This window comes from Oreochromis niloticus, linkage group LG1 (genome assembly GCF_001858045.2).
Source record: "Oreochromis niloticus isolate F11D_XX linkage group LG1, O_niloticus_UMD_NMBU, whole genome shotgun sequence".
Lineage (NCBI taxonomy): Eukaryota > Metazoa > Chordata > Actinopteri > Cichliformes > Cichlidae > Oreochromis > Oreochromis niloticus.
The window spans coordinates 9,358,538-9,386,274 of NC_031965.2; the positions used below are offsets into that span (position 1 = coordinate 9,358,538).

The following is a 27,737-nucleotide window of genomic DNA, read 5'->3' on the forward strand; positions in this document are numbered from 1 at the left end:
GAGAGGAGGTACTGACCTCTAATCTCAAATCCACAGCCCTCTGTGCGTGCATCAATGCGCTCACTGTGCATGTGCAGGGTGTTTGTTTAGCTTGCTTGGATTTCCATACCTTAGAGTAGGTGGATCCCGCTGAAGCAGCTACCTTCTCTCCAAAGAATCTTGATGCTGCTTCAGTTTTAAAGAAACTTACAAGGAAGCTGAGCAGGAAAGGCGATAAATGTATCAAGGAGAAGACTTCCACAGGTGAGCACTTTACATCTAAGCAAGAGGAGAGGTGAATAATAACATCCTCCTTTGTTTTACAGGAAATTTTCATAGGCATATAACTAGAAAGCGGGTTTGTGTACAAGTCACTACATATGGAGTCCACTCAAGGTCAGGAAAAGTTCTTTTTGGTCACAGTGAGGTAAGCTGTCTGTAACTATTTAACAAGAAAAATCTGCAAACAGTGTTTTTTTTAGTGCTGTGACAGAGTCCTAGGTATACTTTAAATGTAATGTTTGGTGCTTGGTTGTATTCCCACTTCTGCTTCTAGGTGAATTGTTTGTTGTAGGTCAGCAGTGGATACTGACAAAGTGCCTAGCCAGTGAAAATCATCCATCCACAAAGACTTGAATTAAGCCACAAACAAATATGCCTTTAAAAGACAAAATGAATCACTTACATCTCACATCTCAAGAGAGGGACAAATCATAATGCATTTTATGAGCTGACAGTTTCTTAGAGCAATGCAAAACTGCTTGCTTTTGGCCACATGTGCATTATTAAAGATTTGGTGCTCTGTGCGATTGACTCTCACCACATTCTTCAACTCGAGACAGGGCTGCAAGGGGATGAAGTTCAGAAGGATATCCCAAAGGGTTACACTGCAAATCCCACTTCTATTTTTAGTTTAATTAAAAATTATTTTTTTAAAATTCTTCTGTCAGGGAGTGTAAGCTAAAAAGGGTAACGAAGCAGTAGTGGGCCCTGGTCAAAAGTGCTGTAGAATAGTCTGGTTTAAAATATTTATCAGCTTTCTTTTTTTTAGTGTATTACCATTGGAGGGAGGGAAATGTGGCTGCTGCTGTTACAGGTTTAACTAAACTGTTCTTTATTCAGGTTAAATTCAAGACAATTCTAGTGGTTTAGGTTTAAATGTGCCCTTTTTCTTCTGCACTTAAGGCCACAAAGTGTGTTTAAACATGATGCCAGGGGTTGCTCAACAAGCATCCAAATGTGATGAGTTTGGAGTCAGACCCATCTCACTATTGCCAAGACCTGGTTTACTGCACCAACGCCTACACAGAATATGCTGAAATATCTTGGGCACATCTCTGAGATGCCAGTGCCTTTAACAAAGTGGCGGTATTTGATTAAGTATGAAAATAGGCTGAAATACATAAAAATCCTCCAACTGGTACAACAGAAGAGTTGGATGCAGTCATGCAAATACCTTAAATTCTGCAGACAGTGCCCATTTATGTTGGCTCCTGGCAGACTGGAGCCTTCATATATGCAGCTTAAAATGTCCCCCCTGTCCTGGGTTTAGTTTTATCCAGTTTCTTCTAGTTTTCTGCCATAGTTAAAAGACATGTAAGTCTGGCTGGCAACTTTAAATTGCAAAGGTAGGTCTAAATGTGAGCATGAATGGTTGTCTGTCTCTATAAATCAGCCCTGTGACTGACTGCCAAACCTGTCCAGGGTGGCTTCAGTAGCTCCGATGGCTGTTATACATTAGTTTCTATTAGTTTTTAATATTCATTTGTTTTATTATTATTAAAGGACTCTCTATTGGCTGGCAGCCCTTGCAAATGCCATGACATTTACAGGTAAAAGATCAAGCCGAAGATACAACTGTCAGGGATTTCCTGTCTGGGACTACATGTCCAAGCACATTCGAGCTGAAGCAGATTGCAAAATACTCTACATTATTAAAACCATTCAGAGTAGCAACTTCCTTTTTCTTAACGCTGTGTGTGAAGTTTTCAAAAAAGATTTAAGTAGCCTTTGATTCCAAGTAGTATTATTATAATCACTGAGAACTTTATCATCTTTTTCCGGTGACACTCAGCTACTGTATATTTAAACCTAACTAAAGTTCCATAGATGCAAAAGGATCAGAGCTTCATCTCTCATCTCTTTGCTACGATATAGGGACGCTTAGGATGAGCGTCTGCAGAAGTTACTGACTTACTAAAAAACAATAGCAAAGAAAACCGAGCTGGTTATGAAACAATAATCTGTTTTAATCATTTCATAAATGGGTAGAATTACCTTCTGTACTGTACAATTGAATCAATACCTCATCTAAGTCTTTCGCCTAGTTAAAATCTTTTTGGTGGTTTAAAATTCCACCTCTTCCATTTGTCTATTCAGGGCCCCGGGCATGAGGGAAATTGTTAACCTTTAAACGTGAAATTACTCTCAATAGGCACAGCGAGTACAGGAAGGCTGAAAAGCACCAAGAGGAACTTTGACATGTGCCATACTATAATTTACAGATGCAAACACTAATGTTAGATTTTTTCCCAGTTTTCTTTAAGTGAACTTCAGTTGTGCAGTTGGTAACAGATGATGAAATGATTTTAAAAGACCAGATGCAATACTGATAATGTCATCACTGTCTATGAAACACGTCGTACCGGTCAAGCGTGGGAAGAGGTGTAAGTCATTTTCATCAGCTCCTAAATTCATGATGCCTCCTTATTAAAAAAAAGCACAAAACAAAACCTGACACATGGTATGCTTATGATTTTGGAGCTAATGAATGGGTTGTTTATTATCAGTGCCAGTTGCAGCTAGTGCCAGACTACACACTTTCAGCATCTGAATGCAAAGTGACAAAAAAAAATAATATCAGTCTTCTTGTCCAACGCCTGGTAGAACAGGAAAGAAGCGCATGTGCATAATTTAGCTTTATTTTGCCTGAGTTTGTGAAATGAGGGGAAAGAGGACTTTGTGAAATGAGTCTGAGTAGAAACAGCATTTCCTCCTCTGCTTCTCATTCTGAAGTGGAGGGCATGATGGCAGAGCCAGTCAAGAGCCGCTTATCCGATCTGAAATGTTTTAATTGTACATCTCCTGCATAAGTAAGAGCAATTAACTCTCATAATCAGGAGCTGGAGTAAAGCCCTGGCTCGGATCCAACTGAAATCCTGCTCTTACGAGACACGTGTCATTAAAATCATCACTGAAATATGATCATCAGTCGTAGTGGTACATCATGATTGCAATCCATGCTTATGCAAAGCATGATGGGCTGCTGTTAGCCAGTGACAACACTCACTCTATATGACATTTAGCATGTTGCAGTCTGAATGCATATGAAATGTCTTTGTTAAAAAACAACAAATAATAAATAAATCATTAGGTCCGTTTTTATCAGTGATGACTTACAATTGAGGATGTCACAGTAGAAAACTATCATGAACTGGTTTAAATTATTATTTTTTATTTATTTATTTATTTACAACACATATTTGAAACAAGATGGATTTCTCAGATGTCATGTTTTGGGATATTAAGTGGAAATTTTGCATAGATTATCTCTGGTTTGCTCTCTACACAGCATTTCTTGATAAAAGCATTTGCAGGATGTGAGCGGACGGGACTGATTGGCGGTCTCTATACACTAAAGTCTTGTGCTGCTGTTATATCTTTAAAGTGTCAGAGCTATTTTTCGGAACGCAATGGTGACTGTTTTGTGTGTTATTAGTTTGAAAATGCTCAGAATAAAAATGAATGGTCATGGCAACTTTTATATAGAAAAAAATCTAGACAAAAACCACACACAATAGTAAAGGAAAAATCAAAGGACAAATAAAAAACATAACTTACCTCATTACTTCTTCTTGGTGCATAAAAGAAATAAAGTGCTTTGATTTAGTATTCCTCTGACTCTCTGAATAGAACAGATTCTGCATATCTATCTAGGACATTGCAATGTGATTCAGTAAAAATACCATCTGTCTTGATGAGACATTTAGTCTTTTGCTATTTGTACAGGACTTTATTTTCTTCCAAGAAGAAAAAAGAAAAAAAATGTCCTACTGAAATTAGTCATTTTCACTTAATGTGTGTTTTGTAGAAATAAGCACTACAGTAAAGCTTACACTTGTTAAAAATCTTGGAACAGCACTCTTTAAGACAGATGAAATTGTATTTTTTTTCTCACTTGCTGCATGCCTACTGTATGTAATAGGCCCCAGTGCATGTTGGGAGTTGTATTCCTTTGACCTTGTAGCATTTACAACAAAAAAAAGAGGCAATTATGCCTTCTTTCTTTATTTGCTTAAAATATGTCCCGTAAATATGAGAACATACTAGCACGGGTCCTATTATAAGTTGTGAAGGAGTGACTTTGGTTTTAGTTTATTCACATCCATCCATCCTCTTCCACTCATCAGGGTCGCAGGGGGGCTGGAGTCTATCCCAGTTACTATAGGGCGAGAGGTGGGGTATACCCTGGACAGGTCACCAATCTGACGCAGGGCTAACCCACAAAGATAGACAACCATTCACACCTATGGGCATGTTTAGAATCCTCAATTAACCTAACACCACTAACTGCATGTCTTTGAACTGTGGGTGTCAAGTACCCAAAGAGAACCCATGCAAACACGGGGACAACATGCAAAAATGCCTTGGCCAGGTGGTGGAGTTGAACTCAGGACCTTCTTGCTTTGAGGCAACAGTGCTAATCACTGCAACCTCCAGCCACTATGCTGCCACCGTGCTTTATCCATAATACTCATTCAACCAAACCTTAAAAGTGATAGGAGTGAAAAAAATTAAATACAGACTGTGTTTGCTGATGTAAATGTCTACGTTTTGATCAGATCTGCTACTGTTAGCCTGACTGAACAGTGAAATTGGGATCCATGACAAAGTATATACCCATGATGTCACGTTCATCATCCACGTGCAGTTTGCACATGGATGATGAACCAACTTGGTGTTCTGCTCAGACCTTACACTGCAGTTCACCACCTAAACCTACATTTTCCATGCAGACTCCAGGAAAAAAGTATAAGAAGAGCATTTATGCATCTTGTGTTGCACATTTGCAACTGAATATAAATACTCCAAAGCTCATTGTACCATTCGTTCACTGGCCCATTAGCGACAACAACAATTACTGCTAAACTTATATGAAACATTACATTCTATTGCTGTATTTTCATCAGATTAAAATAAACAGTTGTTCTAAACTTTACACACTTGATGTTATTGCTCATCAAGCAATAACTTGTTCAATTAAACATTTATTCAATTATAAAATGGCCATTTGGTTTACTGAATTTGTCTTTAGATAGCTGAGGCCAGCACGAATATAGTTAGCACATCTGAATTCAAAAAGTAGACACTTGGAGTTGCTTGAATTTTAACGTGAAAGTTATTAACCTGCAAAACCAAATATTACAATTAAAAATAAAATCAGACTTGAGATTATTCGTGGTGAAATTCAGCGTCTGCAGTGCGAACTGTAGTCAGGAGTGATTGCAAATGTAAGAATGGCCGGTATTTGTGTAGATTGGAAGGGGCAGTAGTAGTTGTGATAAGGGTGGGGCTTGGTGTTCTTAGTTTGCTCTTTTTTATAATTAGTGAGTGTTACTATTATTATTTTTTCTAAATCTTCTGATAATATTACCATATAGCTGTGGAATTCAAAGAAAATCTCTTAATGATTTTATGAAATTTATTCTGTGACAGCCTAAGACTTGCTGTCCAAGTGTGCCTGATCCATTTCGGCGTGTATGTGCGCTGGATTAGGGCGGCTCAGGACAGATTAGTTAATTATAGACACCTGCAGTCTAAGCGTGGCTTGTGTTGTCAGGTGTTGCGGCATGAGGCGGGCTTGTTGCTGAGAGGAGAAAAAGGCGGGGCTAGGTTTGGAGTTGCACGAACAAATGCTTTGCCATGTGCTCTGACTCCAACTCTTCTCCTGGCTCATGCTCTGAGAGCAGCTCCATAATTGGAATCCTCACTCTGTCTTATAACCAGCAACTCTGCAAACTGCGCGGAAAATAGGCCAACTTCTTAGAACAGCTATGTAGCCTTTGAATAAAAATCTCCTTTGATTCTCGCCAGTGTGACGACTATCAAAGTTGTTAAAATGCTCCTCTGATATCATGCACATCTCTGTAATCATCTTTTCCACCTAAAGTCAATCACTCCAACAGTTTTGTTCTGTCTTTCTTTTTAATGTGTTAAAATAAATGCTGGCGTGCTGCTACCAATGTCTGCATGTAACATGTCCATGTCACCCTGTTAGACTAAAAGAACTTTCAGCAAGAGAACAATCAGACTGGGGCCAGTCAATGTCGAAGCTGCGTTAAACACACAAGCCTCTGCAGATACTTCAAATAAACGCATAACCTCCTGCTGCTGTTGCTATGCTAAGTTTGCTTGATTTGAACACGGTAGGATTAGAGAAACATTCAGTGTTATGTTATTGGATTATAACAGACATACATAGGGTTTAATTTACTTTGATTTACTTTTTCCTTCAACAAAGTCATAAAATCATCTCAATCTTGTTGTTTTTAGGCTGTGACTCAGACAGACGCTCCCTGCATGCTAAAACCGCCTTTAAAATTGACGAGAGACACAAAATCTTACTCAAACACGAGTGTTAATTTGTGTCTGATTAAATATTCCAAAATGAAAATGACACGAAAGCTGCAATCAGTTTTTCCGTTATGCTCTAATAAACCGGCTTTATTCTGCTAAATGACTTCTCCTTCAAGCTTTTTTGCTGACTAATTTGGAAGTTTTTGTTTACTCTAAACTTCTTGCTTAATATTAATTGAGAATGTGACATGAACCCTTCAATTTATTGAACAAATGTACTAATGAAGCATGCGATTAACATTCAAGCGAAATCATGTTACAAATAAATCAGTTTGCAACAAGCCATAAGGCAGTACTAATAAGCGGGCCACATTTGATTAGCCATTATTAAATGCAGCACCTGATATAAATACATAGCAGCATGAGCCATATGAAGCTGAAAATTTCAAGGGGAAAAGACGGTAGCAGCACTGCTTATGTAAAACGTCCATGCTTATGATTTTACCTAATCTCCACCAAAATGTACATTTACATTTAAGAAACTGGTTAATAGAGCTTGTGAAGTACTCCTATTATGAAAGGTGTCAGTCATGAAAAGCAGGCTTTGAATGATGACATCTACAGTACTGTCATTGTGCAGCCCCTGAATCTGAAATGTATTAATCATCTATTCTCGAACAGACTTTGCATGTTTGCATTGCCCTAAGGACTTATACATGCAACCTTTCTGTCTCAAATACAAAGTAAACAAAAACAAAAACATGCAAAAATAGAAGGGACAAAATAAAGATGGCGACGAGGATTTCCACTCTCTGGCTAATCTTAGCAGGGTGACTCCACCCCTCCTGTCTGGGAGGCTTCTGTCAGACCTCCAGGTTAGTCACTTTACCTTTATGCACCTTCCTGCAGCTGAATGAGCGGGCATCTGTGATTTTGGATGTAAATCAGTTGCTAAAGAGGAAGTCATTTGCAGAATTTTAAGCACTGAAGGTGCTTTTGTGTAAAGGGAGAAAAAAAGACTTTTGGGGGGGCTTTGATTGGAGGATTTACCAATGCATGAGCCATGATTTTGTTAATTTTTTCACTGAAGTCAGTAGTTGTGTAGTACCTCTCTACAAGTACAATTCCAACTTCAAGCAGCATACAAACCAACTGGTAAGCATGATTCGCAGGATGTAGTGATGTGGTGGTAGTTCATGAGACGAGTAATGGCAGTGAACGGTGTGCCTTCAAAATACTTTTTCATATGTTTTTTTTAGCAATTTATGTGAAGCTTTTCCAAAGGATCATGCAACTTTATGCATGGGCTTGATGCATTATACAGTAAGTGCATTTAAGAAACAAAAGCTAGAAGGACAATCTTTTGTCCGTTGTACAGCTACAGTAGTCCTGCTGTCCTTGGTGATGTTTTAGTAGATAACATCGTTTTTCATTGTTGCTGTTCTATTCTTCAGTTCGCTCTGAATCAACCTCACATTGAAGGGGTGTGTTTCTTTTAATGCTAAAAGCATAAAATTATTATCTAGCCTGGACTTTCCAGAAGACCTTTCACTTGTGAGGTCACTGTCCAACCCTGCTTACTCATTTTTCACATCCAGTTATTTGTCCAGTGCTTTGATTTTCTCCTTCTGCAGAAAAGAAGAAATTCGCTTTGAATACCAAGCTTTAAATTAAGTTACCATTCACATGCATGCATAACAGTTTTAGGTAGGTAGCGGTGACACTTTGACTTTTCCTGGGAAGCCCCTTGTCTGTTGCATAACTCAATCACTTGAATGCCTGAAGTGCTAAATTTATCCTCTTTAAAAGGCTTACGTGTCATTAATGCCAGAGCACAGTGTATCAGACAGGCATGATTGACTTGGCAGTTGTTCTGTCCTTACCTTGCATGTTCCCTCCCCACTTACATGTCTTAGACAGAAGGGTTTTGTTTTTTTTTTTAAATAATGGATCATCAAATATGCTATTGATTTAGCAGATATATATATATGACACATTACTGAAGCTTTGTCTTCCCTGTCACCCGTGAATTTTCATCTGCAGGATATTTAAAATATCCAGCAGATAATATTTAAATATATATAATATTTCTTTCTAGTGTTTATTGCTTTAAAACATCATTCCAGTTGTTCGTGTCATCAAGGTCATGGCTGCCCAAATGACACAGGCACGCGCTGTTACATAACTGTGTACGTCTGTGCTCTACAGGATTTAAAGGCTGTACAGCTGAGAGTTGATCTTTAAGTCAAAGAGGCTTTACTCCAGACCACAACAAACCTGAGATACTTGTTGCTTCAGAGGCAACAAAAGGTAGTAAAATAAAGAAGTGCATAGTCAGATGGATGAGCTCATCATCTGAAATTAACACAAAGGACCATGTCCAAGAAAATATCCTCAAAACTAAAAATGAATCAGTGAAACAAATATATACATTTTGTACTTTTATACAATAGCTGCAGAAAACTCCAGCAGTTAGCTAGCCATGGAAGACTTGCTCTTTTCTAGACTTGCTGACCACTCAAACACCTTTAAACCTCAAGCCAAAGTTACTCATATATTTAACAGAGCATTGCTCTCTGTTTAAATATAGAGGTGGTATTTTTACCAAGTTTAGAATCATCAGTTAACTCAGCATACATGTCTTCAAACTGTGAAAGGAAACTAGAATATTCCCACACAGCCACAGGGAGCACATTCAAACTCCATATAGAAAAGCTCCAGGAGACAAGAGACTGACCAGCAGAGCCGAACCAAGAAACTTGTCAGAAGCATAGAAGCATCATTTCATCCAGCCCTCCGTTCTCTTATCAGATAGTATTTCAGCATATTCTCTATAGACAAAAGTACTGGGTCACCCTTGGGCTTAGTCCTTGAATTCAGGTGTTTTCAGTCATCTTGCTACATTTGATAAAACCAACCATCTTGCCATGTTGTCTGCCCTTACAAATATTTGTAAAACAATGAGTCATTTTAAAGAGCTCACTGAATTTGAGTGAGGTACCATAAGAGGATGCAACCATTGCAACCAGTCAGTTTGTGAAATTTCTTCCCTGCTAGCTATTCTCTGTTAACTGTAAGTGGTCTTATTGCAGAGCTGGAGCACACACAGAATGCTGAGTTACATAGTGGACAGTGAAGTCGCCACAGCTCTGATGACTCATTAACTGCAGACTCCCAAACCTCCTATGGTATTAGCATCAGCACAAAAACCGTGCGTCAGGTGCTTTCTGGTATAGGTTTCCATGGCTGAGCAACTCCTGTGGGTGTAGTGTGTCGGTGACCCAGTGCTTTTGTCCAGAAGTGTAATATCAATTACAAGCACAATTTCTTCCTTATTGGGCCATCTTTTCCTCGCAGATTTTGAACCTGCAACACACTGAGTTGTATTCATGTTACTTCTTCTAACTGCAACTTCCTCTGACTGCTGAAACTTGAGTGTATACAGTAGATGGGCATGGGCCCCCTCTACAGTGTCAATCATTTGCAATGAGGAGCTACTGGATGTGGGGGGACAGTGAGTTTCATAGAGCCCATCGTCATCTGTGCTGACAGTTACAGCATTAGCAGTAGTTGCTAGTACAGTGACAACAGCACTATCTTTCAGTGGCTTTCAACTAACCAGCCCAAGGACATTACGTGCCTTCTCATCTATTCACACACTACTGTTTTTATATATTTTCAGTATGTGAGATCGTATTAACACAAGCGGGCATCGCAATTGAGTGTTCCTACGTTTCAGTTATAATTACAATTTATCTGAGTGCAATCTAAACATTGATTATGTGTTCTCTTAGCTGCAAATCAATGCAGTTTTGTTTACTAAGCATTTGTTCTGCTTTACACTAAAAACATAGCAGTGTGGCGGAAATGTTGTGATGGCTCTCAATTATTATTATAACATCTTCCTTCTTTACCTGTTCCAGTGCCAACAAAATGCAGAAGCAAGTTGAGGTCAGGATGGATGAGAGCCACCTGGAACCAGGGGTAGACCCACCTGAGAATCCATGTGGAACCCTCTGTGATAAGATTATGAAGAACATGGTTCTCACTCTCACCATCCTTGGTAAGTTAAAAGTCCCTTTATTTACATTCATTCATCCACAATACGCTTTTATTCATGGTTACATTTACACTGTGCAGTTTTAGGCTGTCCAAGACCTTAGCTTACAGGTGTGAGAGAAACACTGTAACTGTCCCTATGGGATACATGCTTCATGGGTGATTTTAAAACAGAGTGAGACAAATTGTGTTCTAGATGAACGGCAGGTTTCCAAGTGCAGATGGAGAAGAGCAGGTGTTGCCAGCAGGAGGGCAAAGATAAAAATCTGCAATGAAGATTGAGTTTCCGGCAGTTGTTATAGCCTGTGAAGTGACCCAATAAATAAATAAATAAATAAAAAAAGCAAATAAAGCCTCACATCCTGTAAGGTATGATGCCAGGTTAATAAAATGTTATCAGATTGTTCTGTTTTTCCACTCTGTTTTATTGGGCTCTTCTATGACAGGGAACTTATTAAATTATATATAGGTAGTGTAATCGTCATGATGGCATTTACACAAACTTAGATGAATCTGGATCATCATGCAAGGTATGTCGACATACCAATCCATCATTGTGTGTCAACTGCCAAACGCTGCCCAGGGAGTACAGAAGGATCTTCTTCCTTCCATTTTTCTTACGAGACCAATGTTTTGGTGCACGATGAAAGAATATTAAAAAAACAAAAAAACAAACTGCTATAGGATATTTCGACTGTCATAGCCATCACTGTTCTCCTCATGCTGCAAAAGCTTTGTGTTGTGTAACTATCGTAGGCTGTACTGTGCACTTTTTGAGAACTACCTGTAAAGGAAATTTTAGGCAAAAAGAAAATATTGACAAACAACTAAACAAACAAGAGCCGCCGCGAGCACGGTGCCATGTTAACGTCATTCACAGATATTTTCTGATTAGCAGAAGTCCCCATTAAAATACACAGAGTCTATTGACCTTCTTAGTACAAAGTCCAACTAAACAAATCAATACCTTTCCTATTAAATAAATAAATACAATTCTATTCAATGGAACCTCCTGTTGTTGATCATACATCTGATCAGTTGTTAGAGCAGATAAGAGGCAGGTGTTTCTCATCGTGTACCCCGAGGTTACGCAGTCAGGGGAGAATGGCAACACCTGGCTCCGACCAGCGAAGCAGCTGCAGTTGACCTTTACTGCATTTCTAGAAGAAAATCACCTTTGGGGAAAAAAAGAAAAAAAAATCCCCTCCACTCAATTTAAAAAAGCAGCCAATACTTTTTTTTTTTTCACCTTTTTAATTCTTGCTCTATCAGTGCTCTCACTGTGCGCTCCTGAGTGCCATTTAAATGCATAAATGTTCACAGCTTCTTTCTTGATGTTAAACTAGCAGGCAGCCATGATTGCCCAGGTTGTATTGCATTTAGACTGCAGTGCAAAACGCTAAAGTGGGAAACAACTTTGAAACGTAATTTCAGTGTATAAGAAGAAAAGTTTACAAGCTTCAATAACTTTTATGTCATCCTTTGGAGCTTTTATTCCTGCAAACTGTTTACAGATGTACGGTAATTGGAAAAATATTTAGACTGAAATCAAGGTGGTCATTACTTTATTAGCTGCTGTAAGGTGAAAAATAAGCAACCTTATTAAAGTCTGATTTTTCACACTTTGTCACACTTTACCACCTTTCTACAAGTAATCCTATGACACAGTGACTGTGGGAGGACAGGTGATGTTAAATAAATGAGAAAAATCATCTGCAAATATATATTTATTACTGAGCCACACATGAGGCCTGGTGTTTGATTTTTTTTTCTTTTTTATTTGTTGTCTCAGGTGTGTTTCTGGGCTCCATCGCTGGAATGCTTCTGCGGCACATATCACCTCTCCCTCCTGATGTTATAATGATCATTGCTTTCCCTGGAGAGATCCTAATGAGGATGCTGAAGATGCTTATTTTGCCTCTTGTTGTTTCCAGTCTGGTCACAGGTGGGTGAGGCACAGTAACTCGAACATACGATGTTCTGCTGAATTTGCTGACAACTGTCGTGAAATGGGGTCATACGGTGCTACTTGTTACCTTGGAGTTGAGTCGCAACAGCAGAGATGTGAGAGTGGGTGTATTTTTTTCCTGGTAAACTGGGGAAAAAATGATCTTAACATTGCGTTTTTATATTTTGGCAAAAAAAAAAAAAAAAGAAGAAGAAGAAAAAAGGGGGGGGGGGGGGGAAGCAGTGGGAGGAAAAAGAGCCACAGAAACAGATTTTGTTGATTGCATACTGCACAAGTACACAGGTGTTACTGTTTTTCTACACTGGGACCTATTTTTAGTGAATGCATGAGCCACAGTCTGTTACTGTACAAAGAAAAAAAAGAGCTGAAAGTTGCATTGGTGTGAAGCATATAGACATAGTTACAGTAAGTTCCCTGTGAGCCAGGTGTTTTTTTTTTTTTAACAAGCTGAGCAGAATGACTGCAATATAGGATTGTGTTTGACCTTTTCTGCCTTATAGTTGTGTTATAGCCTTATAGTTATTCATTTCAAAAATATCTGAGGTTACAATATGAAATATCAAATTACTTTTAAGAAAACTAAATATTGCTGACCAATATATTAGCAAATAGTGTATCAGTATCAAGTTAAAAGATTCAGTTCTGTGGCACAATGTCTGCATTTGTACACCCCATCATTATTTACAGCAGTTATGTTTCCCTAAGTTTTAGTTTTAGTTGCAAAATTTGTTCTCACAGACTGATACAGTGCTTTTATTAATTATGGCCACAGCTGCTCTAAACTAGCAATACCAATAAAGCAAATCAGTTTTTATGTTTCTATAATGGTTAATCCACCAGTGTGTGCATGCTCTTTAATCCAAATTATAGAATCTAATAATTTGTTTGTTATCCATGATGTTAGTGTTTTATTAAACATACAAAATAGTAAAGCACATGATTATTATCATTATTTTCTTTATATCAAGATGCATTTATTTACTTCCATTCCTTAAAAGGAAAATTTAGTTTTATTGGTTGAATGTTATGCTTGATAGTGTCGGACTTCCCAGAGAAGTCTGGGTTACTGGCTCAAATTCGGGTAGAAAAACATGAATTCAGTTTGTTGTTTGCCTAACAAATAGCAATATAATTATTACGTTTTAAATGTGTTTTTTACAGATTCCTGAAATATTTGTGATTTCTTAGTTTTATGATACTTGGTTTAATAAATTTGTTAAGCACTGTACATTTGCTCATACTTAAATGGCAGTTTTACAGTAAGAACATTAACCCTTTATTCCTACATTCACTCCTCCTGATTTTGCCAGCGCAGTCGCATCCATCAGTAAAAAGTTACTTAGTCCTCACATTTATCTTATGATGAAAACATGCTAGATGGCACTTTTTACTGCACTCATTTAAACATCAATCATTGGCAAGTTCAGAGTTTGAGACTGTCACAGTGCAGTGATGTAGCTGAAGGTGGACTTCAGAGCTCACATACCACAGGCTGCTCTTATTGGAAGGACTTTATCAATTTGGTTACAGTAGCCGATTAACTTAAACAGATTAATTTAATGACATAATAGCGCCTATTTTGATTCATTATCATCATTCTAAGTAAATGTTATTATTTCCTGTAAAACATACTTTGCCAACAGGACTAGCTGGTTTGGATGCCAAATCCAGTGGGCGACTAGGCACCAGGGCCATGGTGTACTATATGTCGACAACGGTGATTGCGGCTGTCCTAGGAGTGGTCCTGGTGCTGGCCATCCATCCTGGGAACCCCAAGCTTAGGGCCAATCTTGGACAGGGAAAGAAGAACGACGAGGTGTCCAGTGTGGATGCTTTCTTTGATCTCATCCGAAATCTTTTCCCAGAGAACTTAGTGCAGGCCTGTTTCCAGCAGGTAGGAGTTTCACAGATGGTCTTTCTCCACCGCATAAATCTGATTCATATGTCAGTTCCTCCAACTGATTCTTGTTTTCTTTGCTTACTGTCCAGATTCAGACAGTAACCACCAAAGTACCAGTACCCACTAACAGGACCAGAGCACCTCCGCAGTTCACAGTCAAAAGGTCCCTTCAGTTCAAGAGTGGGATGAATGTCCTGGGTAGGTAAAAAGTTTGAAGGCACGCGCAGTGCATAAATGGAATCGCTTAGCAGGGTTACGGATGAAAAACAAAAGTTCTATTTTTTTTTTTAAAGTTACATCATCAAAGGGAAACATTCAGATAACACAAAGGCATTGATTGGCGTCTGTGTCTGCAGACACAGATTTTTGAGCTGCTCACCAGGGGCGCCTCCACAATGTTTCATAGGGGTGGCCATATGGGGGCCACTAAAAATATTGGTGTGGCACAACAAAAACAGAACCTGTGGGGCAGGGGTGTCCAACTCCAGTCCTCAAGAGCTACTGTCCTGCAGCTTTTAGACACATCCTTGTTTCGACACACCTGAATCAAAGGAATGGCTTGTTATCAGGCCTTTGCCAAACTTGATGGCATGCTGAAGAGGTAATCCAACCATCTGATTCAACTGTGTTGTAGTAGGGATGCATCTAAAAGCTGCAGGACAGTATCTCTCGAGGATTGGAGTTGGACATGCCTGATGTAGGGTGTCTCCCTCTCCATTGTGCTCATGTTTATTAACATTATTACCAACTTAGGACAGTCTTATCAGGGTGGGCCACTGGGTGGCCAGTAAATTTTGGGGGGTAGCCAGTGTCCCCTCTGGCCCCCCCTTGGTGGCGCCCCTGCTGCTATAACTTTACATTGGCTGAATTTTCTTTACACACTTTAATTTGTATTTAGTTTGCATTTCATTTCATTAGTACTATAACTAAATGCTCTAGTTTGGTATTTTGAACATTCCCAACACCTACGACATCCTTTCTTTCTGTACAGTACTTAAAATGAATGATTGGTTGGCTGTCACTTTAGATTTAGTCTACAATACATACAAATGTACTTTATATATTCTAAAATTAGGTATTATATATAGCAGAATGTTGCGTTGCTGTCTAGTAATATGTCTGAATAATTCTTCCTCCGAGCAAGTAAAATCATTAACTTTCTATTAATTCATACTAAATTATCATATTCTGTGTCTTACAGGTTTAATTGGATTCTTTGTTGCTTTTGGAGTTATTATGGGGAAAATGGGCGAAAAGGCCAAGCTAATGTTGGAGTTTTTCAACGTACTCAATGAGATTGTAATGAAGCTCGTTGGTGCAATTATGTGGTAAGTTCAGTTCATCATAAGCACTGTTCCACACAGGGTTAAAACAGCTGTAGGCCCAAAATTTTAAAAGGTAGAAAAAAAGCTATCAGAACTTGAAAGTAGATGCCCCCCACCTGCAGTTCACTCCACTCCATTTAAGCCCCTAACACTAAAACGCCACTCCCTGAAGGGATATTCCTAATGCATTTCAACAGGTTGCATTGGTTTCCATAATAAGTATTTTTGCTCTTTAATACTTTCATTATCTGGATTGAAAAGCCCAGTGATTGGCCTGAAGCTTCTATCGTGGGGAACATTAAAGCTTGAAAAGAGACTCTCGAGTAAATACAGGAGCCTTGTACACTATCAAACCACTTGAATAACAACATGCTGCTAAATCAAAGCAAAACCATGTTGCCTATTCCTAACAATTTATTCTCTTCAAAAATATATATATATATTTCTGTACAGCATGAAGCAACTTGTTGTAGGATCTAAGATGAATACTATATACATTTTTCCTTTGCCTGACACATTTATAACCAAAATACACATTCTGTCTTCAGGTATTCTCCTGTTGGTATTGCTTGCCTCATCTGTGGAAAAATCATCTCTATTGCTGACTTGGAGGTGGTTGCAAGACAACTGGGAATGTACATGGTTACTGTGATAGTGGGCCTTATCATCCATGGAGGAATTTTTCTTCCACTGATATATTTTATAATAGTAAAAGAAGACCCTTTCAAGTTCTTCATGGGAATATTCCAGGCTTGGGTCACGGCACTCGGAACAGCGTCCAGGTATGAGGGAATTCTGCTTCTGTTTGTGGTGAATGTTGTAGAATTCAGACTCTCTGACCCTCAGAGGACCACAGTATCCCTGTCTAGAAATCAGGCTTTGTTTTTCAGTGTGATATATGCTTTTATAAATACTTCCATCACAGATGGTAAATAATCAGAGCAACCTTTTTTTGGAGTGATAACTATGGAATTAGCTTGCTAGCAACAGTTTCTCACTTTGCCTCCACATGGAATATGTCCATGTTTTATTAATGGCACGAGATACACTCTTCCCTCTACAGAGGTGAGCTCAACTTTTTCCCAGTTCCTTCCAGCTCACCATTCCACAACCTTGGAAGAAGCCAAGCAAGTGTGGAGTCACAGCTGTGGTTATCTCCATGATATTCTGTCTTAAAAATGAATTCAAACAAGTTAAAGTTTTTGATTGTTTTCAAAAGTAAAACCCCTGAAAGCCCTTATATGAATCAAATTACCATCGTTTGGAGTAAATTATTTTCATTTTGAATGGAAGAATGGTGCAATTAAATGTAAAAATTAATGGAATATAAAGAGTGATTCAGGCAAATTAATTCTCAACAGACAGTCTATAATTTGTTGCAGAGTTCTTTATTCCTGCAAGTTTTTAGTGCCAAATTGGGTGCACAATTTGCAAGCTGAATCTCATTCCATGCCGTTCGTGACTGTCATATTAACAAGCTTCTTCTTGTTTTATTTGCCACAGTGCTGGTACCTTGCCTGTCACGTTCAGATGCTTAGAGGAAAACCTGGGCATCGACAAGAGAGTGACACGCTTTGTCCTCCCAGTGGGAGCTACTATCAATATGGATGGCACAGCACTTTATGAGGCTGTTGCTGCCATCTTCATCGCTCAGATGAATGGCATCAGCCTCGACTGGGGTCAGATTGTTACCGTAAGGTAAGCCTACAGTCCTCCTATCCATAGGACACAAGGAGTCTCTCTGTTCTTTGATTAGTATAAAAGCAATGTCAGTCATGCCGTAGCCTACACAGTCAGCATTTCTCAACCCAAACTGGGGAGACAGGGGAGAGAGTCCACAGACTTGTAAAAGCTTGTTCTATGGACATGGTGTCCAAACTTACTAAAACACATTATTTCTTTTATTGCATTATCCCCCTGCACTTTAAAGGCAAAGTCATTGTGTAGAATAAGGTTGTGGTTTAAATTTACGTAGACAGTGTACACTCTTACAGTTCCCAGTTTCAGTAATTAGTTATCAAAATACTTTTGTCATCATAAAACCTTTTGTAGAGATAGTATAGGGTGTTAACTGTGTACAGATAGTAAGGATGTGTGTGTATTAAAACCTTACACTTGAATTTGTCTCTAATCCAGCATGACAGCTACCTTGGCCAGTGTTGGAGCAGCTAGTATCCCGAGTGCTGGACTTGTGACCATGCTTCTGATCCTAACAGCAGTAGGGCTGCCCACTCAGGACATCAGCCTCCTGGTTGCTGTCGACTGGCTTCTGTGAGCGCCACATCAACACTGCTATCATGACAAAAGCATGCAGACATATTCCAATACCATTCAATGATCTTACTTTTGGTTTATCTTGAATTTTATGTAAGCAGTTTTAGATGTCACCATAATAAGGAAAAATGCTCCCCGCTATATATTATCATGTATAGTGAAATAAGTATGCATTGGGGGTGTAAACACTGTTATAGCTGTGGTTGTTATGGTTTTAAGTTTTTTAATGAAAAACCATTTAAATGAGTCATTCCCACACAGTGAAATATTTGTATTGTTTCAGAAAACACATAATAACAATAAACCACAGTAAATGTCAAAAGTTCTAGCACATGCACATTTGCTCACTTAAAGTACCATGAAAAAGTATTTTCCCCTTTCCTTAGAATTTTTTTTTTTGGGGGGGGGGGGGGGGGGGGGGGGGGGGGTGTTATTTATCACACTTCAGCATTTAAAACCTTTAACAAATTTAAACAAAGACAAAGATAACTGGAGTAAAAGTGTAGTTTTTAAATGATCTTTGATTTATTAAGAGGAAAAAAGCTATCCAAATTTACCTACCTACCTATGTGAAGAAGGAATTGCCCCCTAAACCTAATAACTGGCTTTGCCACCCTTGACAGCAAGAGGTGCATTCAAGCATTTGCAATAACTGGTAGTGAGTCTTTCACATTGCCTTGGAGGAATTTTGGCCCTCTCTTCTCTGTAGAATTGTTTTAATTCAGCTATACTGGATGGTTTTTGAGCCTGAACGGCCTGTTTAAGATCATTTCAAAGCATCTAAATGCATCTTAAGAGTCCAGACCTTGACTAGGCCACTCCAAAGCCTTCAATTTGCATTCAGAGGTTGGGGTTTTGTTTGGAGCTATTCAGAGGTATACTTGTTGGTGCTGCTCAAGGTAGCTTGAGCTTCAGGGCATGAGCTGATGGACCATAGGTTCTCCTTGTGTTTTTTCTGGTAGAGAGCAGAATTCATGGTTCAGTTATGACATGTTGTCCAGGTCCTGAAGCAACAAAGCTGCCCCAGACCATCAAACTACCACCTCCACCACCATGTTTGACTGTTGGTGTGATGTTCTCTTTATGAAATGCTGTGTTAGTTTTATTTCAGATGCAATGGGATTCAGAGCTTCCAAAGACTTTCATCTCATCAGTCCACAGGATATTTTCCCTAAAGTCTTCATCAAGATGATTTTTGTGTTGTCTTTGGTCAGCAGGCGTTTTTCGTCTTGGAACTCTTCCATGTATGGCATTTTTGCCCAGCCTTTTTCTCACTGTTGCATCTTGAACTATGACCTTAACTGAGGCAAATTAAGACTTTAGTCCTTTAGCTGTTGCTCTGGGTTCTTTATGACCTCCTGAGAGATTTGTTGATGCACTCTTGGGGTAATTATGGTCACCCGGCCACTCTTGGGAAGCTTCAGCACTGTTCCAAGTTTTCTCCATTTGTGGATAATGACTCTGACTGTGGTTTACTGAAGTCCCAAAGCCTTAGAGATGGCTTTGGAACTCTTGATAGGCGTCAGTGACTTTGTTTCTCAGTTGCTTCTTTATATCATGGCTTTTATTTATGAGATTTCTTAATTTATCAGGAGTGGCAGGAATGAGGCCTCGGTTTGACTAGTGAAACTGAACCCTGCTTTACAAAAAATGTGGTTAATCACAATTAATTTATGATTTAACAAGGGGAATTGTTATGTTGACAGACTAATTGGTGCTGCTGTAACAGTCCATTGTTGTGAAGGGAGAGCTAAGTGTAAAAGCAAAACTGTTTATTTACCATTTGCTCTATGTCTCAACTTTCACCTATGGTCACGAGCTCTGGGCAGTCACAAAAAACTGAGATCACAAATACAAGTAGGGAAATGAGCTTTCTCTGAAGGCTGGCTGGTTCAGTCATTCAGGAGGGGCTCGGAGTAGAGCTGCTACTCCTCCACCTCGAGAATGAGCCAGCTGAGGTGATTTGAGCTGACAAGGATACCTCCTGGGCACCTCCTGGGTGAGGAGTTCCGAGGGAGACACCAGGGTAGACCCAGGACACACTGGGGAGATTATGTCTCTCAGCAGGCCTGTGAATGCCTCAGTGTTCCCCCAGATGAGCTGAAGGAGGTGGCTGGGGAGAGGGAGATATGAGTTTCCCGCAACCTGGCCCTAAAAAGCAGTAGACAATTGATGGATGGATGTGTGGATGGTGTTTTTATTCATCTAGTGCTTTTTTGTTTTTTTTGTTTTTTTCAACATGTAGGGATCGTTTCCGTACCTCTGTTAATGTGGTTGGGGACTCCTATGGAGCAGGCATCGTGTACCACCTTTCCAAAGACGAGCTTGACACCTTTGACGCCCAGCAGGTCCGGATGGATGACTTTGAGATGGCAAAGACACAATCGTTCTTTGAAAATAACACCAACCAGAATGTGTACGCTCACCACAACTCAGTGTTGATAGACGACTGCAAGGTACATTTCACGTTAACGGACATAGAGACCTGTATGTAGCGCATCCTTCCCAGCTGTGTGTTTGTCTTTCTTTTTGTGTCTGTTACTCTTTTCTCTGTGGCTTCCTATGTTGGCGTATTGGTGTCTGTGTGAATAGTACAAGTCATTCTTGACTGAAAAATGTCGTCTTTAAAGTGGTGAAAAGCTAAATAAATATTTTTTTATATTTATTTATTCACCTGTTGATCATATGAAAAAGCAGTTTTTGTGATACCAGGTTTATCAAAATTTGTTCATTTCCACATCATACATTGTTTTTATTGTTTATAAAAACTGAATCAGTTTATTTTAAAGGCTCAACACTAATCTAATTCATTGTCTCATACATGTGGCATGTTTTTTTTCTGTTTTATTTCATTTGTTTACTTAATTGGACATGTATTTATGGTAGCCCTGACCAAATTATTAGTTTTTAAATTTTTAACAATATTTTTAAAGTGATTTTAGCCAGTGGTATACATAAAGACTGCTGTTTTCTCCATATCATCATCAATCATCCAAAGTGATGCATTCATTTAAGAAATGCCTATTTCATGCCTCCTGTCTATATTGTAGCTAGATTTCTAAACAAACAACAGAAAAAAACGATATTTATTCACGTTCATTGCCTGTATAATGATGAATATCATTATTGTAATTTGGTTGGGGAGAGAATCCATTAAATACATGGCCAACTCTGGAAAAATGACTTAATGTACTTGTCTATCGCTGTATGGCAACGTGTTTTCGTCTGTCGGGGACTAACTAAACTTAGCCCCAAGGTCACTGGCCAACATGTAATGAAGCAATGGTTTCTCTGCTCCCAACCACTGACAGTCTGTCGGTAACAGTGCCTTGGTCACAACAGTTAGTTGTTCTTGATAATTGCTTACAGGTCACCATGGGCAAAAATGGCAACACTGCAGAGTTCTCTCTTGTTGAGGAAGACCCATGGAAATGCGGGTAAAGCAGATTCAGATGCCACTGCACCTTACACGAGTATTACATTTACTTTCTGCTGACACAACAGCAAAAATACAAGCAACGACAAAAAGCAATCATATTAAGAAGAAGACATAAAAGGAAGAAAGCATTAAGGGGAGCTTAACAGGAGTCGGCCAGAATTTGAAAATTCCTTTATCCATCTGGGTGACTGAATGGACCAAATCTTCACCCTAGATTAGATCTTGTGTTTGTATAACTTCTACACAAACTGTAATAAACTTCCATGCACTTGTACAGACAACATTCAGTTGACAACACTCAGGGCCTTACTTGGTGCTGCTGCAAGCTACCTGTCCTGTCAACGCAAACAAATTCTTCTACTCTGTGCAACATGTGATGTTTCTTTTGTACCAAACCATTTTCTTTGTAGCTTAAAGGAGGGTGTGTGACTGATGGCCTTGCTGCTTAACTTATATATAAGGAGCATGTGAGAGGGCTGATATAAAAGGCATCAGAATCTGACAGATTTTATTGCTGAATTGTTGATACCATCAGCAGTTTCACAATTTGTAAGCTTATGGCAAAAAAAAGCTTACAAACAACAAAACAAAAGAGTGTTTTGTTGTTGAATTGCGAGGAAAGGTCAGGGCAGTTAAACATTGCATCACCTTTGACTGTTCACCTCATGGGATTATTCCCTGATGTCACACACAAGGTCAGAGCTGATAAGTGAAGATTAGGACTTAAGAGCAGAGAGTGTGGCCTCTAAATGTAGCAACACAAAGTACAGAATGTGTTGCTGAGAGTAAAGCTCAAATAGATTACATAAAGGGTGTCCTCCCAGTTATTTATCAATATGTTTGTTTCTTTGTTTTTTGTATGTATGTCCTTGATGTATGGATAACTGAGTTTCTGTTAATAATCAAAAGTCTGCTGTGTCCTGGAAATCACATGTGTACGAGTGTGTTTCTGACAGAGAGTGGGGGAGATTAACGAAAAGAAAAGGAACAAAAAACTGGAGGTTTAATGAGAAGAAGTGGGGATGTCTCTCAAACCCTCAACAGACCAGTGCATTGTCCAGTGTTTTATTTCAAACCGTTTATTTCTTTACTTTATGACAACCTTGCCTTGAAGATGTCACCTGCAGAGTGCAGTTAGTATGATCATGATCACTGAAGCATTTCTGGATGAAAGCTAGTATGAATTGTCGCACTAGAATAGAAAAGAGTAACAAAAGTTTTGTGAGTGAGGATGGCTGGGCCTTCTTCACAAGGTTTTGTAGCATCTACAAAACAGATTTAGATAGAAATAACAAGCTTGTAATTACACCTAGAGTTAATTAGCTATGGTCACGTCTGTTTAGCAAGTGCACACTAAATTCTGCCTCCAGCACTCGCATAAATCTGACGCTGTAACAACAAGGTCATTGGATGTTGGCTCAGTATGTACATGTTTGTGAGTTTCACTCTGGTGTTCAAAACTAGATGAAACTGGATTATTCATTTCTTTTTCATATAAGCAGAAGCTTATATAAATATATATAAATAAAAGTGCCTGCTTGCACTTTGTGTATATACTCTCTTTAGGTAAAAAGTGTACAAATCAAATGTATAGACTTGATATTTTTGTCATCATAATGGTTTTTGCTATGTAAAAAATTTCTATAATGACTATAATGATATACAAGTATGCAATTATGCTAGAGCAATGCTAATTTATTTCTTTAATGGGCCATTAGTTATCTCAATAGGTTGTGACCTTAGGGTTATTCATTAACAGGGAATCCATTACATGTGTTTGTTTTTAAAAAAGATTGCAAATTGTTTTCTGGGAAAAAAGTCCACTATTTATCTGTGTGGGTACAAATTGTTACTGACCCACTGCATATTTGGTTGCTTAAGGATTCTGAGCAAGTTTATGGGGGTTTTTCAGTATGTGAGAATATGGGTCATGCCATATAGAGTATATCTAAAGGGAAAGACTGCTGTAGGCCATTCATTTGTCATTAATTCACTTCATGCTTTTCCATTTCTTTAATTTATTATTGGTCATTGTTTTAGTTTATGATATGTTATTAGTCAACTGGCCTACCATAGCAAGTGTTTTCTATAAAGATGTAAGACTTGTACCATCTTTAGATGATTAAACTCCTATTTTGTATCTTTGTTTGGGATTCTGTACACATATCTGTCTGAGAATGCATTCAATATTTTCTTGTGTCCGAGATTCATCATCATGCTAAACTCTGACTGACTAAATGCAAGTAAGAATGAAGGGATTCGTGCTTCGCCATCACATCACAAGAACAAAAATATTTGTCTGGAAAATGGACCGAAAGTGTAAAAATGTTTTAAGGCATGTGTGTAAAGATTATTGGAAGCAAATAAATGTTTATTGATGAGCTACCATTGTGATTATTCCTCATAGGAGGCAGGATGCAGTACAGCATATGAATGTTCAGTAAGTGCATGTTACCACAGCTGAAGTGCTGTGTAGGCTCTCAAGAGGAACTAGACTCAGTGAGCTGAGTACCATTCAGTACTCCAGGATTCCACAACAAAAACAACAGAGCAGCTTAATATAAGTTACAGTCCACAACACAGTCTTCAATAAGATTATTAAGCAAACATTACAATAACATTGTAACAAATGACACTTTTAACAAAAAAAAAAAAAAAAACAGCTGGAAAAAAGGAAACCACGTGAATTACAACGAAAAACAGAGAAAAAAAACACTGAGGAGAGTTTAGCTCTATTTGAAATAAATGACATTACTGCACTTTACCTGACCAACACATAATTTAAAAATTTAAAAAAGAAAGAAAAAAAACTCAATAAGGCAATAAATAGACTAACCAAAATTTACTGCAACTAAAGGTGTCATCAAAGTGTTTCAAAGTCAGTGGGGGAAAAAAAAAATGAAATATTGTTGTCATTCAGACAAGAATCAGAGGCGTGAAAGTCCACAAATCCCCTTTTGCTCAGCAGTTTGGACAATTTTGTTCCTCTTTTAAATTATTGTGCTTCAAACACAGTCTCATGGTTCTGTTCTCCAGAGGGTTTGTTTCTGGATCTCAGTGTGAGGGACCATTTTGTGGAATATCTTCCAGGGGAATGACAGTGTACTCCCCTGAATTTCCATTCTCCTTGGGCTTCTCATTAGGCAGGAAAGTCTCCATCTCTCGCTCCCTCTGCTGGTTATTTGTAGCCACTGTCAGGTTTGCCTGGTTCGGTCCATTCCACCTGCGCCATAAAAATCAACATTAATTTAAAATTCTGTGCTTTGAGAAGATCTAGTCAGATATGTCGTTCGTGTCTCTGACATATGAGTCTTACTTGTGTCTGGTTGCGATGGCAACGCAGAGTATTACAAGTGCTGCAACACCAACGATAAAGCCAAGGATGATGATCCAATCTGATCATATGGGAGAGGTGTGTTATAAAGGTGGAATGAGTGTTATTCGTGTATTAATTGTGCAGAAGTGTGGTTTTTGTCTGACTCACCAGGTGTAACATGTCCTTTGTGTGTTGGTTCAGTGTTCGTCGTCTGCGTCTGTGTCTGTGATGCTTGTTGGCCTAATTGCACATAAAAATAGAATCGTAAACCTCTCCATATACCCCAAAACAATTTAACATACAGGTGCTTATTGAATTAATTGCACAATATTTACCTTTATTATTGTACAGAAAATTTCGATTTTGTCTTGATACTTTTGATGATACAGTGGTAGTTTCTACCAGTTCAGACCCTGAACCAGAATCCAGGTTCGTTGTGACGTCACTGGTAGAGACAGCAGGATCAGTAGTTTGCGAGAGGACGTTGCTGTTTGAAGTCTTGCTTGACTGGTCTTCACTTGGCACTGATGTTGTGGTGGTATGGCTAATGAGGGAAGGTGAGGCATATCCTGAACCTCTCCCCTCTAACATGTAACGCTCTGTGAAGTCCGAGGTCGGAGCATGCGTTGCTGTTGTGGTATCAAGTGCGATTGGGATTGTTGATTCGACAGCACTCCCCTCAAACATGTAACTCTCTGTGGAGTTAGAAGTCGGCGCATTTGTGGCATTCGTTGTTGTGGTATCGAGTGTGAAGGGGATCGGTGATTCAACAGCACTGCCCTCAAACACGTAGCTCTCTGTGGAGTTAGAAGTCGGCGCATTTGTGGCATTCGTTGTTGTGGTATCGAGTGTGAAGGGGATCGGTGATTCGTCACTGGTCTCTCCTAAACCACTGCCCTCAGACACGGGACTCCCTATGAATGCAGAGGTCTGAGCATGTGAAATACTCAGCGTTGTGGTTTCATGCGGTGAAATGGACGTTGTTGAGATGTCACTGATCTTTCCAGCAGCACTTCCTTCGGTCATATCTTCAGAGTTGTATACCGGTGTCTGTGATGCTTGAACTGTGGCATTTATTTTGGGTGTTTCTGTTGTAAGCGTAGGTGATGGACCAACAATGAACCCCTCCGTCATGGCATCCTTGAGAAAGCCTTCATCGGGGTTGTCAGGGTTCTGGGTCACAGCTAGGACAAAGAAAAAGGAAAAAATCCATGTATCATCTTAAGTGTTTACCTACGGGCTCTGACATGAGTAGAGAGGAAAGTTACCAAGCTTTGTTAAACACAAAAGGACCACACAGAGCTTATGTTGCTTCAGCCCAAAGTCTTGTGTTAGCTTGTTATGTGACCCGCTTTGATAAGGTGTGGTGAGAGACAGTAATAATTAACCTAGGTGACTAATCGTGTATTAGTGGGTTAACAAAAGAGAGACAACTTCATCAAAGCATCAGTTTTAATACCATGCTAAATAAACCGGGGCCAACATAACTGTTTTCTGTCTTTCAAAAAGAATTAAGCCATTATTAGGATTTTGCGTCACAAAGGAAGGAAGTCTTATATATCTTATGGTAAACCATTGTAATTGCTGGTGAATAAAAAACATTTCGCTTTTTATTTAAGTGCTTCTTTCGCAACATTTCATCTGGAAATAATGTGTTTGTTACTTGCTTCTTATATTTACCTGACATCTACAACTACTTGGTATTTTTAAGTAGACCTTTCATTAGCAGCATCTTGCAGCATGAATTGAGTTGTTAGCAGTTCCACTAAAAAGGTCCCCCTTAACCTTGTAGCCCATATTTAAAATGCTTGATGTTGTTAAATGCCACTTATACACTGATGAAATAGTGTAAGTAAACTAATGAAACTATGTATAGTTTAGATTTATATCATTTATTTTAGAAAAGAAAGAAAGAAAGAGGCTCAGCTCAAATCACACATCTCCACTCTACATTTCTGCCCAGTCACGTTCAGCTCTGGTGTTCCCTATGAGAGTACCGGGTGCCCAAACTTGTGTAACAGCTCTTTGCTGATCTTTGGTTTCAAGACAAATTCATTAATGCACCTCCTGGAACAGAACATTTCACAAAGACTTCTGTGTGTAATCTGGCTCTGCCAATGAGACCTGTGCACTAACAATGAAATGCGACTCTTTAAGGAAGCGCTATACTTCAAACATAAAGAGAAATTTAGGTAGCAGCAGGAGAAGTGCTGACTCACGGGGTAAAGAAAAAGGCTCGACGGGAATTATTGAAAGTTCAGAAGCTGATATAAAAGAATTACTTTGTCTGAGACTGAACACCCCATACCTCTGGGCTCCTACATTTTTGGATGGAAACTGACTTTTTTTATACAGCATCATTCATCAATGAATAAATAGCTTTGTTGTGGTTGTATTTACAGTTTAGCTGTCAAAGACAAATTCACATTGAAATAAAAAAGCTAAAAACTTGTGCTAAAAACAATTTACTACAATACATATTAAAAAATATCACCTACTATTAACAGGTGTTGAATGGACAGCAGCAAGAAGTCCCAGAACAACTGCCAAAAGAAGATTCCTCATCTTCATAACAGAGAAAGGTGCTAAAATCAAGGACTGAAGGTAACCGTGAGCCAGCTGGAGCTATATTGCACAGTGAACTGATACTTTGAGCCAGATAAATCATGTCTTTGCCTTTTTATACAGCAGCAGGTCACATCAGCACAATAGCTGGCGTCACAGAAACACACAAGAGCTCAGACACACCTTTTGGCACGCCTTCTTCCTTATCCACTTTCTCACGGTTTTTTTCTTCCTCAGGCACAACACTCATGTCAAAATGACATCAATGAAAAGTTCCTGCTCAGGATTTTCCTTGCCTTGTAAAAGTTTTAACAAATGCCTTAGATGATGGGATT

At 38.9% G+C, this 27,737-nt stretch overlaps 2 protein-coding genes across 5 annotated transcripts; one reads left to right on the forward strand and one right to left on the reverse strand.

Annotated features, from left to right (window-relative positions):
* The first annotated feature begins 86 nt into the window (after positions 1 to 86).
* Positions 87 to 24,181, forward strand: LOC100698156 (excitatory amino acid transporter 2). 2 transcript variants are annotated; one of them, XM_005455731.4, is made up of 11 exons: positions 87 to 243; positions 10,479 to 10,618; positions 12,407 to 12,559; positions 14,227 to 14,477; positions 14,573 to 14,681; positions 15,685 to 15,811; positions 16,357 to 16,590; positions 17,312 to 17,506; positions 17,945 to 18,079; positions 20,328 to 20,538; positions 21,452 to 24,181. In XM_005455731.4, exons 1-11 carry the CDS (start codon positions 218 to 220, stop codon positions 21,521 to 21,523), a joined length of 1,653 nt encoding a protein of 550 aa, XP_005455788.1. In that variant the 5' UTR covers positions 87 to 217; the 3' UTR covers positions 21,524 to 24,181. The 2 variants fall into 2 exon arrangements, with proteins under 2 accessions (XP_005455788.1, XP_005455789.1); XM_005455732.3 differs by lacking the exon at positions 87 to 243 and adding an exon at positions 7,470 to 7,710.
* Positions 23,872 to 27,508, reverse strand: cd44a (CD44 molecule (IN blood group) a). 3 transcript variants are annotated; one of them, XM_005455735.4, is made up of 6 exons: positions 27,336 to 27,508; positions 25,659 to 26,021; positions 25,173 to 25,556; positions 25,006 to 25,077; positions 24,838 to 24,916; positions 23,872 to 24,744 (listed from the first exon to the last, which is right to left on the reverse strand). In XM_005455735.4, exons 1-6 carry the CDS (start codon positions 27,406 to 27,408, stop codon positions 24,576 to 24,578), a joined length of 1,140 nt encoding a protein of 379 aa, XP_005455792.1. In that variant the 5' UTR covers positions 27,409 to 27,508; the 3' UTR covers positions 23,872 to 24,575. The 3 variants fall into 3 exon arrangements, with proteins under 3 accessions (XP_005455792.1, XP_005455791.1, XP_019206208.1); XM_005455734.3 differs by having other exon boundaries at positions 25,173 to 26,021; positions 27,336 to 27,501; XM_019350663.2 differs by lacking the exon at positions 24,838 to 24,916 and having other exon boundaries at positions 24,647 to 24,744; positions 25,173 to 26,021; positions 27,336 to 27,503.
* Positions 27,509 to 27,737: the final 229 nt, after the last annotated feature.

What these genes read in the sequence shown, in the direction of transcription:
- LOC100698156 (XM_005455731.4), top strand. Translation starts at nt 218, where the DNA reads ATGTATCAAGGAGAAGACTTCCACAG. An exon ending in TGTTTCCAGTCTGGTCACAG is followed by an intron (nt 12,560 to 14,226) that starts GTGGGTGAGGCA and finishes CTTTGCCAACAG; the next exon opens with GACTAGCTGGTTTGGATGCC. An exon ending in GAGTGGGATGAATGTCCTGG is followed by an intron (nt 14,682 to 15,684) that starts GTAGGTAAAAAG and finishes TGTGTCTTACAG; the next exon opens with GTTTAATTGGATTCTTTGTT.
- cd44a (XM_005455734.3), bottom strand. Translation starts at nt 27,408, where the DNA reads ATGAAGATGAGGAATCTTCTTTTGGCAGTTGTTCTGGGACTTCTTGCT. An exon ending in TTTTCTGTACAATAATAAAG is followed by an intron (nt 25,078 to 25,172) that starts GTAAATATTGTG and finishes ATGTGCAATTAG; the next exon opens with GCCAACAAGCATCACAGACA. An exon ending in GCCATCGCAACCAGACACAA is followed by an intron (nt 24,745 to 24,837) that starts GTAAGACTCATA and finishes TTTATGGCGCAG; the next exon opens with GTGGAATGGACCGAACCAGG.